The 13,970-nt window shown below is 34.4% G+C and overlaps 1 protein-coding gene across 2 annotated transcripts; it reads left to right on the forward strand.

Moving 5' to 3' along the window:
* The first annotated feature begins 600 nt into the window (after positions 1-600).
* Positions 601-13,955, forward strand: LOC140052152 (uncharacterized). 2 transcript variants are annotated; one of them, XM_072097586.1, is made up of 25 exons: positions 607-726; positions 2,519-2,549; positions 2,808-2,963; positions 3,495-3,549; positions 3,773-3,919; positions 4,156-4,367; positions 4,588-4,848; positions 5,254-5,505; positions 6,005-6,142; positions 6,425-6,607; positions 6,842-6,973; positions 7,204-7,290; positions 7,469-7,708; positions 7,989-8,073; positions 8,445-8,515; positions 8,781-9,032; positions 9,616-9,729; positions 10,225-10,381; positions 10,600-10,778; positions 11,019-11,132; positions 11,490-11,643; positions 11,963-12,150; positions 12,331-12,520; positions 12,857-13,137; positions 13,276-13,955. In XM_072097586.1, the coding sequence occupies exons 1-25, from the start codon at positions 676-678 to the stop codon at positions 13,590-13,592; spliced, it is 4,047 nt and encodes a 1,348-aa protein (XP_071953687.1). In that variant the 5' UTR covers positions 607-675; the 3' UTR covers positions 13,593-13,955. The 2 variants fall into 2 exon arrangements, with proteins under 2 accessions (XP_071953688.1, XP_071953687.1); XM_072097587.1 differs by lacking the exon at positions 2,808-2,963 and having other exon boundaries at positions 601-726.
* The last annotated feature ends 15 nt before the right edge of the window (positions 13,956-13,970 follow it).

Here is a 13,970-nt window from a genome sequence, read left to right on the forward strand (position 1 = left end):
AAATTTGAATGATTTCAACAAGAAAAAGGGTAATTTAAAAAAAAGTTTTTACCGGCGGCACAGGCGAAAAGTTTTCATTGTCAATCAGCCTTTCCTTTAGTTATAAACAGTACTTTTAGGCTCTTGGTTATCTGTTTCGCTTTTATCATGATTTGTTGTTTGTTTTTAATATTTGTTTTCTCTTTTGCAAATACCATGGAGTAAAGAAGCTTTACTCCATGCAAATACAAAGCTTGGCTTAGTATCATCAGGGAGTTGTAACAAATCCCTGGTATCATGACTTGTTTTTGCAAACAATTCTATTAATCTACCACCCACACTGACGTGTTACATTTTCTTTTACGTATGGAGAAAGTATCCTGTATCTGAATTCGTTTATCTATTTATGGTACTGAAAATAATTGACATCCGTTTCTTATCTGTTTCCTCTCCTCACGAACATCAACTACCACCAGTCTACCAGCTACCCCAAGGTCGCCCTGAATAAACAATCATATATGTGACGTCATAATAGTCCACTTTGTGATTGGCCCACGACTAGTAAAATTAACCGAGGATCCAATTCTTACCTTATCCAGGAAGCTGTCACAAACGAATTGATCAAACAAAGCGCAAAGATCTCATAAGACATGTCAATGTGATTCATAGAAACCATCTACATCGGCAACAGAAAATATGTTTTCATTCCGTCTGCTAATATGCTTAGGTTTTATATTATTTATATCGGTAAGTATACTGACAAATTGTTTATTTTGCAAGTTGCAGGTAGTTGCATTATTGTTTGAAGTGAATTGGGTTTCACTTCATTTTTTGCAATTTTGCAAATTTTTACTCAAGGTTAGATAGAATGTTTTGTTCTTATTATGCATATCTAGTCTAAATATATATGCTAATGGGTGTACATAACATAGAGATGTGCATAGCCAGATTTGTAGTGCTTCTAATGCTAAATACAGTAACAAGAATATCACGAAGGACTTACATTACAATGTCCACATGCTGAGAACTAAATTCAACAACCTCACGGTCACTCGTAAATTCCTCACCCCTCGTTACAATTGCTCGAGATATACCTCCATGGATTGCTTAGCACCCTAGGGGTTAGGCCTAAAAATCATACATATTATGTTGTCTAAAATGTAGGCTATAGGCCTACTTTAATTTATATGGATTTTTTTGAAAAATTCAAGGAAATAAAAGAGATCGTGCAATGGTCGACGTATATATTTTACGTATTGTATTAACTTCAATAAGGCCATATCTATCTAATATAAAGAAGTTGGGAAGAAAATTTTTGTTTAAATGGTATCAATAAAATTCGCCTAATCATTCAAGTCGTGATAAAGAAGTAGAGAGTGGAAAGAGAGGTATTAAGTCGAAAGAAAACTATTCATAATATGAGGAGAGGAAAATGTTAGAATTTGAAACAGAAATATTAAAGGCTATACCCATGGAGGATACCTCCATGCTATACCATAAATTTTGAATATATAGTTTGGCAATAATCATAAAAAAGCAAGGGTGTCTATCAGGTAACACTTTCCATGTTACAATGTATAACAAAACAAAAGGGCGTTCAATAGTCCCGGTTGGGGGTACGTAATTGGGTGTGGGCGCAACAAGTGTAATTTTTGCCACAATAATGGCCACTGACTAATTTACTCAAAATTACGTAGGCTATAGCTACAGATTCCGGGGGCTGGAGATGATTCAAATGTATTCATGTTTCAACAAATTACCGGTATGCGCGACTGTTGGCCAAACATTATTTGGAAAAATATACAAACAGTCAATACGAATATATATTCAGCTAGCGCTTCGGGAAATATATATTATTCCCTCGAACATAATATCATTTCCTCGGGGATGTCAAATCTTATATTTAACGTCTAAGCAGTCAATATCTGTAAAATATTTGCCTGGCTCTGGTAAAAATATGTATATATATATACTGTATACGGTACATGATTTTCTAGCAATATGTATGTATAGCCTACATTACAAGTTCCTATCTCGTTGACCTAGACATCATATATCGTGGGTTGCATTCCATTCTTTATTTTCGCAAATCAATTAATATCTTCCGTTTTCCCTTATATTCTCTGGGTTCTTGTTATATATTTCTATTAAATCGGTTAATTCTTTATGGTTTTCAGAAGGTTACGTTCAATGTTCAATAAAGCCGATTAAGTTCGGGGTTTCCTTATGGATTTCCGGGTGTTCAATATTAGATCTCACTTAATTCTTATCTATTGTTATACAATGTGTATTGCTATTTCATAAAACAAAATTATGAACCGCACTTTTTCACTTTTGCTGAAATCGTCAAAATTAAGAAAAGGTTTAAATTTACAGGAAAATATCAAATAATATGACAAACTCTATTAGTATTACATCCACTACCAAACCTGCATAATGATATCTTTAAAATATGATTATTTAAATGATTTATGATTTACTTACATTTTAAGGCGTAATAGTATAGTTATATTGGGATTTTTTTGTATTTTTATTTTAGTTCGTTGATGCTGGAAAACAAGAAACCGACGGTAAGTTTTGAATAAAATGTTTTAACAACTTTGTTTCGTCATTTATTACTCAAATGTGTCACATACACAAACAGTTATTATGTGAGTGTAGGCCTACACATTCTATAACTTACGACACATATTAAAATATTCAGTATACTGTAATATAGTTCTAAAGTACTTTGTTAAATTATTTTGGAAACACAAATATCAAAGTTTCTCCAATTAATAAAATGGTTCTTTCTTGACTTACAATTCTTCTGGTCATGAATTTCATAGATGAATTATATCGTAGTTTAAACAGAAGATCGCCTGGGAACCCACGACCACCAATTAAACCGAGAGTACCACATCGTCGCCAAACAGATAGACCGAGACCCAGACCAAGATACCCTATAGCGACCTCACCACCTCCTCCTCCTCTACCCCAAAAAGGTAGTGAAAAGATCAATGATTTCAGCACATTGCACCTCGGAGTTTACACATATCAGGCGTTGACGGACGGCTGTGTGTGCAAACTCCGGTATTTTGCTAAGGTGATGAGATTAGTTTGCCACTATAGTGAGATTATTTATAGGACTGGAATATCATTTCATTTACATACACTTATGGTCCTGAAGTCAGAACATTGCAGCTTACGCATCTACATTTGTGATCACGTTTCGTCTTCGATTATAGTTTAGCTTTCAAACGAATTTCATATTAAAATGTTGTTTGTATACTCCCAATGTCCAAGCTAATAGCAACAATATTCAGCACCAATGTTATTAGACAATAAAAATAACAGTAAACATTTATAGATTTAGAGACAAAACATGTACGGTAATAATAACAATAGCAGTGAAATCGTTTGGTATAATAATGACATTTATATAATTTGCACATGTAAAATACTTTTCTCTAAGTCCTCAACTACAGTAGAAGTGAAATCGAACTTCTAATGTTGGCCATATTTTTTTTTCAAAGCTGTTAGGAACCAAAATAGGAATGCTAATGCTGATGAATGGTCAACGGAAATAAGGTATTTATTATATTATGTTATCATAGCTAGTAACATAACTAGAATAACAATTTTGATGCTCGTGTGACTCCATTCTGTAATCATATAGTCCTAACTCCTAACTCTCAAAATTTATTAACTGGACGTGTATTGTAAACAAAAATTGTCACATCTTGAGAATTAGGAAAACATGAATCTGCGTATTACGAAACATTTAAACTACATTTTTTGGTTGACATTTTAGATTAGTTGATGGAGAAAGTGACAACATTGGTCGTGTTGAAATTCGTGCAGAAGTCAAGCCTGGTAAAATAAAATGGGGGAAAGTATGTCATGATAAATGGGAACAAGAAGATGCAGACGTTGCCTGTCGACAGTTAGGATTTTCACGGTAAATAACATGTAAATGATTACTCCATGCTCTGACACGCGTGTAATATTCGTGCGGATTTTGTATACATCCATACAGCGAGGAGCCCTTTAGCACTCGTTTTAGCAAGCATGCAATGTTTCGACATGACACTCGCTTCTCTAACATTTCTTTTTACAGTAGTTGAAGACAAAAATTGTACATTGTCTCATCGCTTCTTTTAAAGTGTCTTCATCGATCAAAACTGTCTTTTATAGGGGTGCAAAGAAAGTCATTAAAAATGCAGAGAGAACATTTGGGCCAGGCAAACTTAATTTCTTTATGGATGACGTCGAGTGTTCTGGAACCGAAGAAGCTTTACAGCTTTGCACATTCGGAAAGAAGGGTAGTAATAAGTTCGGTAGAGGTAATTGCAAGGATAAGAAAGTCAGGACTGCCGGGGTCGAATGCTGGATCAACCAGCTAACAAGTATGTGTAACTAAAACTACTATTGATTTATTATTTTCAAAACAGTATTTCAGCAGCAACAAACATTTCGTCATAGTAGGCCTACGAGAAGTGAGTTTCCAATGATAATCATTTTTAATATGACACTGGACTGAAATACAAGTGTTCATATATCTGCTAGCTCTATAATGTACCGTATTTATTTATTTTTATCAAAAAGTATGTACAATTTTGTTTGCAGCTCCAGCTCCAGATATGCTACACAAATTCGCTAAATTTGCCAACGCAGCAATTCCAGCAAGCAACAACATACTAATAGAAAACATGGATCCCGGAGCATGCGCATTAAGATGTATACGAGAGCAAAGCTTCACGTGCAGATCGTTTGATTTTGACAAAACAAAAGAGAGATGCTGGTTAAGTGAAGAAAACTCACGATCGGTTTCCTTGAGTTTCAGTTATCGAGACAATCCTTACGATTATTATGAACGAATTGATATAGGTATGTATTAATTAGTGTGACTTCTTGGTCAACATTTATATTTAAACTGAATATATGTGTGGAATAGAAGCGTAATGTGTTATTATATGATCTGATGAAACAAGGCTTGAATATTAACTCAGAATCAAATGCTTTACAGTTAACATTTCAATATATACAGTACATATAGTACTATGTATTTCCATAATATTACTTCCCATTAACTTGTAAAGAAAATCTTCGTTTTATATTTATAACTGTAGTAAAGTTTCTGTCAGACTTTTATAAGTGACAATGACTTGCTGTTGGTATGGATAATTGAAATAACTAAAATAAAAACGTCATAATTACACATTGCCTTACATTATTTATGGATGATACAATTAGTAACAAACTTTTATATAACTTAACAATTTTCTTTTTTAGGACCTGTATCATCTTTTCAAATTGTACCCAATTCTGCGTTGCCAGGTCAGAATATGATAGAATATCGCAATACTATGCTAGAAAAGTGTGCTGAACTTTGCCTCGCTGCTGCGTTTCAATGCGCATCTTTTGACTTCTCACGTAAAACAAGCCAGTGTTGGTTAAGCAGTGCAAATCGTACAACGGCGAGTGTGCCACTACGGAGTGATTATCCGGACAACCCGTATGATTATTACGAACGCAAAGGAACATGTTTGTATTACTTTTAGCATTATTTTTATACTATTATAACAAACTCATATTCAATAGTTGGATGGAAATCTACCGTATCTAATACGATATACACCTTAGTTTCTCCAACTTTTCCAAACTGCTGATTTTCTAAATGACTTTGAAAACAAGATGAGATGCGCCTTTAGTGCAGCGCATATACATCTGAATCCCAAAGGTATAAAGTATACATGTAAATCATTTGTAAGGCATTGGAGTTTAGTGCAATGATTCATCATTTCTTTAATTCATTCCGTAAATAGGCCTACATAATTAACATATAATTTAAAATTTGTTTTCTTGCAAATATATAATATTTTATACTACCTATACCTATTGGATAATGCAAAGACTAACCATAAGAAAGAACAAAAGTGACGCACCAACATAAGTACAAGTCCTTACCAATCCAAGAGGATCATACAAGTTATATACACAAATGTACTAAATAAAATAACTAATTTATGCATTGATCTTTCAGCTGCTCGCGAGTGCGTTGTTGGAAAAGGAGAATTATACAGAGGAAAGGCATCTATGACTGGTGGAGGACAAAGATGCGCCAACTGGCAGGATGTTGGCAATGCAGTAGACGTCAATCCTACAACATTTCCAAATACAGGTAATTCATGTTTTTGTATTACTTTAGGCAGTACAAATCAAATAAACGTTTGCATTTATCATTGTAATAAAATAAGGGTTAAGGTTTTAACTTTCAGTACAGAAAATTCAGTGACAAATAGCGAAGATTGATACAGTATATAAATGACAGATTTATTGATATGATAGCCAATCATAGCATTCTTCAATAACACTAACATGTCCATTATTTTAATTCATGTTGCGAGTTATTATATTGAGAAAGTCCTTATTCACATCCTTTAAACGTATGTTAAACTTGCAGGACTTGGTGACCATAATTTTTGTCGAAATCCTGATGGCGATGAAAAACCGTGGTGTTACTACTATGTGTCTTCGAGTTCTATTGCTGGTTTGCAGATCGTGAGTGGTTGGGATTATTGTAGTGTTTCTGCTTGTGGAGATCCAACAGGAAAGCCTAATATATTAACTCCTACTCAAGATATTAGTAAGTAACTGTCAATTATACATTTGTATACACACACCTTCGTAGAAATTCCAATATTGAAAATGGCGAAACTTTTGTAATGTAATCACGAATTCGGGAATTTGAGACGGAACTTTTCTACACCCACCATGACCAATATTTGTTAAATGTTGTTAAAAAATAAACAAAAAGCTACATTTACTGCTTGTTTCGAGTCATAAAGCATCGTAAAACTTTCCTATTTTTTAAACGTAGAATTATTATCGCTTGGCAAGACAACTGGACAAAGCAGTACAACGTCTTGGTCTTCCATTATTGGAAGTTCGGATAAGGCCGTGGATGGTAACTTGTCTCCTAACTACTATGAGGGTAGCTGTACACATACAGGTACGTCAATCCAGTTGAGTACATGTGCGAATATTTAAGCAATCAAGTGGGATATATTGAAATAATATATAAACGTTTGCTATACTGTATATGGACAATGAAAGCAGGAACGCGTGCGGAGTTAGTAATATGCATGTACGTCTACTTAAATCAAGAATTTGACCAAAAAGAAAATTAATTTGTCGAAGTAACAAATGTAGATGTGGAGTAATATGTGATTCTTATTATAGATCTTGAGCCGGAACCATATTGGTATGTTGATCTCGGTGCTGAATTTAACATTGAACATGTTACAATTGTTAATAGAGCGACAAACGGTAAGAAAATACTCGTTTGGTTTTATATTCCTTCCTCATCACCATCAAAGAGGAACGTAAAGTTTGGATCTTTCGTGTTCTTTCGAAGTTCTTTCCTCAGCGATACAAACTTGTGACTTGTTACATCCCATGATGAACATAACAATTCTATATTTTGTATATATGTCTATTATTACAGGCAACCGTTTAATTAACGCACAGGTTAGTGTAAGTAGGCAATCGGCACCAACAACCTTCCAGAGTTGTGGCAGCCCTATCACCACATCAATGTACGAAGAGAGTCAACAGGATTCCTCAAGAGTCATTACCATTCAATGTGGAAGTTTGCTTCGGGGTCGTTACGTCACTGTAAAATTAGTTGATACGCAGAATTATCTATCTCTATGTGAAGTCAGCGTCTATGGATATAGCATTTCAGGTACAGTATGATGAATTTTGAAATGGTTCATTCATTTCTTTAAATTAATTCTTTATTATATATATACATCTTTAACTATATGTATACTAATAGGCGTTACAAAGAATATGCGGGTGCTACGTGTATAGAGAGAGAGACAACATACTGCATCGAAATCAACTTAATCATGAATACAAAGATACTATGAATGGTATACAATTGTATGGAATATAATACAGTACTTTATGATTTCCATAATTATGCGATAATAACATGTATATATATATTATAAATTATTTAGGAAACCAAGTTGTACCTACGCTAGCAGCTACAACCCCATCGCCCACATGTAGTACAACCGAGTTCCGTTGCAACGATGATCAAAGGTAGGTTAAAAGAACATATGTAAATATTATTTAAAAAATCAAATATTAAATGTAATTAGTCAAAACAACTTTAGACCAACATCTGAATGAAACCGTGTAGTGTAAGATGTAAGATCTACAAGAGACAGCAACCTGGTGTCACTATCCAAACATCTCAGTCGACAATTCTTAACCTTGAACTTCGTGTTTATCGGATGGACATACGATATCTCCCATCATGCCAAAAAAATACAAAAAAAAATATTTCTCACCATAACGGAACACATTAATCCAGCAAGCTGCCTGTACAGACCAAATTCAACTGAGGGAGGAGTAAAGATTCCTTTTGATAAACCCCTTCGGTTTTACTAATATCTGATTGTGATTTGTAGGTGTATTCCATTATCGTGGAAGTGTAATGGGGATGATAACTGTGCAGATAGAAGTGATGAAGATGGATGCGGTAAGACGAATAAATCACACCTTTCTATTAATCTCTGCTTAGTTCATCGTTTTACTTTATCTCAGTATGAGCAGGGAAGAGTTAAATTACTTCCCTGGTATCAGCTATTCTTACTCTCTATGGTATTAGTAAATCTTTCTCAGTCACATCATCATTATTTGAAGTGTGTATTAAGAATTCTTAAAATCACATTTTATTGTTAGTTATAAACTAAAAATATCTATGGGATTTAAAAAAAAATCTAATTTATATATTTGACCTATAGTGAACCCGTTAGATGACTTTCGAGGTTTTGAAAATCAGCAATTACCGAAGGCTAGATCAGAAGAGGAATATATGCGCGTGAGTGAGTGGGAATGTGCGCAGAAATGTATCGAGACTGAATCGTTTGTGTGTCGCTCTTTTGACTATAAATCAACCACAATGGATTGCTACCTGTTTTCACAAAATAGAGCTTTGAGAGGAGGGTTGATTGATGCTAATGGCTACACTCATTATGAAAGAAGTTCACAAACAAGTAAGACTTTCCCACCTCCTGATGAGATATTTTATATAGCCATTTTAGATATACTGATGTATATACTAAACTGTATTGTAAACATTCTTCTTATATGCATTGTTACGTTTATTTACTATAACCTTGAGTTTTCTAAATTCAAGAAAATAATGGAAAAAAAAAAGAGAGTAATATGTCAATATGTATTTGTAATAATTATGATGAACGAATAAATGTGGTAGATTACACCGCAAAAAAAGCAAAGCTCTGGAAGGGTCATAGTTCAGTAATTGATTAAACGTCATTTATGCGTGACGACACAATAAACATTAAGTCAACAATTGGTGGTTAACAATCATACCATCAATCTTTGGTCTAAATAATTTGTTTGCTGTTTGATAAATGCCAGAAAAAAACAATTATATACCAGGATCTCCTATATTTTTTCATGGTGTATGTTTATAATCTAAAGCTGTCTACACTATCAAACTAGTTTACATATGGTAGTGATATGGCATCATCATGTCCAATGGACATGATGATGTCACAAAGTTTGATAGTGTGGACTTAAACTTAATGAAGATTATTGTTCTCATTATTTCAGGTGACTGTGATGATGCAGACCATCATCCGTGTCCTTCTGGTCTATGCATCCCGATGAGATGGCTCTGTGATGGCGATAACGACTGTAACGATTTCAGTGACGAATCAAATTGTGGTAAGGGATTATGTCATTCTTACCGCAGTAACTATATATTGTTTACTCTTTGACCCGTTATAATTATTATGCAATATATTTACAAACAAGCGTTCCTTGGGTAACTACACACACGCTGTGCATGTGTGATATATTTTTTTTATAAATGTTGTATTTCTTTTGTTTGTTATGTGCAATATAGACCCCTTTGGAAAAGGTGTATCCCTGGACCTGATGCTCGTTATTTTGTCTCTATGTAATTTTAATGATGAGCATCAAATAAATTCAATCAAAAAAATGCAATCAATCTGTGTATTGCAGTGAAAGCCTCAAACTTCTATAATGAAAATAACTATCATATACATTACTGCAGTAAAACATGTAGTTCCTGCAGCAACTGCAGTAGAATAATTTTGACATAATCTAAAGATTTTGAGAAAGTTTAATAATCCATGATTTATGCAATTTCCAACAATTCCTCATGTTTTAATTGTTAAATAATTTAAACCTTCATAGGCACAACGGCCCCGTTTGAGGTACGCATTGTTGACGGTACATCAGAGAGTGAGGGACGAGTTGAGGTACGCTGGATGGGGGTGTGGGGTATAATTTGTGATGATAGATGGGATTTGACGGATGCTAATGTGGTTTGCAAGCAACTAGGCTATTCAAGGTAAATACAATAATTGTCATCATCTAGAAATACGAACTGACATCAATAATGTAAAACGTACAACAAGTCAACAGAATGTGTTGATATGAAGTAATTTAAACTATTTAAGATGTTAACATATCTAATTGAAGAAAGGTTACGAGAGAATGTACAAAACAGTTTTATATTCATAATATTACATAAACAGTTGTATGATTGTGTTTATTGATATTATAAAGGGGTGCCTCGAAGGCGACAGCTATGGCGGAGTTTGGTTCTGGAGGAGGTAACATCATTCTAGATGAGGTAAAGTGTACAGGCTCAGAAACCTCTTTGGCAGAGTGTCCAAATGCCGGTTGGGGAACACATGATTGTGTTAAAGGAGAGGCTGCTGGAGTTGTTTGCCTTATGGATTCTGGTAAGATTGTAATCATATATTAAGATGAGATAAACATTAATCATCCCCTTTGGACAAATTAGACACATCAAAAAGACACAGATACAATAAATATTGAGAATTATATATATTTGTATATCAAAAACTTCACGTTGAGATAGATTAAACAATGCCTGGTATCAGTATCTTTTATTTTAAAATACGACTGCTCCATCAAATCAAAGATCGAGATTTGAATTTAATTTAACTTTCTTTTTATAGGCTGCCTTGAAGGGGAGTTTAGGTGTGGAAACGATAGGTGTATTCCAGGATCTGAACAATGCGATGGATCTATGCAATGTGTAGATGGCAGTGATGAAATGGGCTGTCCCACTGGTATGCTTTTCTTCCTTCTTTTTTTCTTCTTTCTTTTTTTCTTCTTTCTTTTTGTCTTCTGTGCTAAATCATTGGAATATTTTAGAATACTTCGATATTAAATACTTCAGTTAGAGTGTTTGGTTTATTAACTAATTACGCGTTAGTGCCGATTTGTGTGGATTCATTTTCATGGTTTTGTTAGTTTGAAATAAACGTCAAGTCACCAGTTGACTTCATGGAGAAATGACGTAAGGAATATTGCGCACAGTACCAGTAACGTAGTGGAAAATCGTGCTGTACCCTTCATTGTCTGTACTTTCACACTAAACTAATTAACCAATTTCAGACGATAAAAATAAACGATTGTCTTTTTAGAAAAACCAGTAGAGTTACCACTTCGACTTGTTGGTGGAAGTAACGAAAAGGAGGGCCGGTTGGAAGTACTTTATGAAGGAACCTGGGGAACTGTCTGTGATGATTTGTTTGATAAAAAAGCAGCTGAAGTTGTATGTAGAAAACTTGGCTTTAGGTTTGTACATTTCTTTACGGCGATACAAGAACTAGTTTTATGTCATATTAATTCATTGTGCACATGCGTCATTGGGACATTGTCAGATGCCTGCTCACTCAATTCCTCCAGTGAGGAAATGTTTAGGTCCAGACGACGACAACCAACGACATAGCTACTGTATCTTTCATCATCTATCTTGGCAAAACACAGATATGACTTTGTATTTACTTTTATGCTATTTGAACATCATAGTTTCATTTACTTTTAGTTTAATTAAAAAAAGGAAAAAGTAAGTAAATACAAGATTCATTAAAGCATGTTTTTATTTGATGAACAGTGGTGATGTTGACGTCATCCCGACTGCTACGTTTGGAGAAGGAGTCGGTCAGATTATACTCGATGACGTCATCTGTGAAGGCAATGAAAACGATCTTAATGAGTGTGACCATGCCCCATTAAAAGGACACAATTGCGCTCACAGCGAAGACGTAGGTGTTCGATGTGGAATCGAAATGGTCACAATAGGTAAGACACGGCAAACATTATTAACAGACTTTTGTTCAAACTAATCATCCGAAACATTTACAATAATAATACATATAGTATTATTGGCTTTGAAAAGTTGAATCCAAATTCACAAAGAAGCACTTATTACAAATGTGGAGGAACAATGTTTTGAGATACAATTTGTCCGTATGTTTTCAGAACCAAACACTTGTGGCGTCAAGATGGCTACCTCTGGCATCAATGCTCGCATCATTGGTGGGACATCAGCGAAGCGAGGGAGTTGGCCTTGGCAAGTACAACTGATACTGAAAGGGGGTGGAGGTCACTATTGTGGTGGCACCCTAATATCAGAAGACTACGTGATCAGTGCGGCTCACTGCTTCACAAGGTATGCTCTCTAGTCAAACAGGACCTACTGTGAAGCTCTGTCTACAGACAGAGCTTTAATATCATATTTTGATCTTTTTTTATGTAAACCGTTTTATTAATGTTCAACACAAGATGTTTGTTATTTTCCCATTCAATTCCGTTGTGGTTGAATTAACCTTTAATTATATAAAAGAGTACATCAATTAGAATATCTTTGTATCCATGATACAATTTGGAAACTATAGGAAAAGCCAACGTCAAACAAACATAACTATCTTTCTAAAACTTAAAATATGGAACTACAGAAATAACAATCATCAATGAAAGACTACTAAATTGTTTTCTTCAATTCAAGATACACAAAAGAACTGTTTACAGTTCGTCTTGGAGAACATGATCAAGGCATCAATGAAGGAAGTGAACAATCGTTTGACATTGAATGTCTTTTTCTTCACCCGAAATACGACTCGGACACCACCAACAATGACATTGCCGTTTTGAAGTTAAAACGAAAGTCCAACGGTGGTGCTCAGTTTGGACCGTATGTAATGCCAGCTTGTTTACCATGGCCTACTAATGGCACAGCACAGTTTCCCAGTGGCCATGTCTGCTGGACTTCTGGATGGGGGAATACAGGTAATTATGCTTTAATTGTTATACATGTATTTTAATAAAGACAAAGAAAAACAAGTTTGTTCATTAAAAAAAAAAGTAGAACAAGCCAAATATTATATTATTAATATTATAATTATTAATATATAATTATTGCTATAGGTGGCGACTATCCACGCATTCTACAAGAAGCCCGTATACCTTTACTTCCACGTTCCGAGTGCAAGAGTCAGAAAGTTTATGGAAAAAAGTTGACAGCGAAGATGTTCTGCGCAGGATATCTGAAAGGTGGCATCGACTCTTGTGATGGCGATAGTGGTGGACCTTTAGTATGTGAACGCAATGGAGTATGGACACTGTATGGTGTGACATCATGGGGCTACGGCTGTGCTCAAGCTAATGCTCCCGGTGTGTATGCCAGGGTATCTGAATATATTAACTGGATTAACCAAAAAAAGAATTCCAGAGTGTGTGAATAAATGTGTACATGTGTTATACTGTACTGTATTAATATTATTATGTGTGTGTATCTCGTTTGCATTCAACTATAGTTAGTTACAATATTCTTGAATGAGATTTAGCATTCTAACTGATAAATTGGGTATAATGAAAGCTCTTGTTTACCAAAATGGTGTTCATCAACAACGAGGCTGTAGTAGAACATTTTATTATTTTGTAGTTGTATTTTTATTTATCAAGTTGTTCCACAAGGATCAGAAACATTTTGTTCCTTTTTGGTGTTCTTTTTTAGTGTTTGTCTTATCTTACACCGTTTATTATTCCACTTTCTATGTTGGCAGATTACCATAAAGTTAAATGGTCTCATATTGTTCATAAACTCTATTTTTATATATTTA

Source organism: Antedon mediterranea, chromosome 6 (assembly GCF_964355755.1).
Source record: "Antedon mediterranea chromosome 6, ecAntMedi1.1, whole genome shotgun sequence".
Classification (NCBI taxonomy): Eukaryota; Metazoa; Echinodermata; class Crinoidea; order Comatulida; family Antedonidae; genus Antedon; species Antedon mediterranea.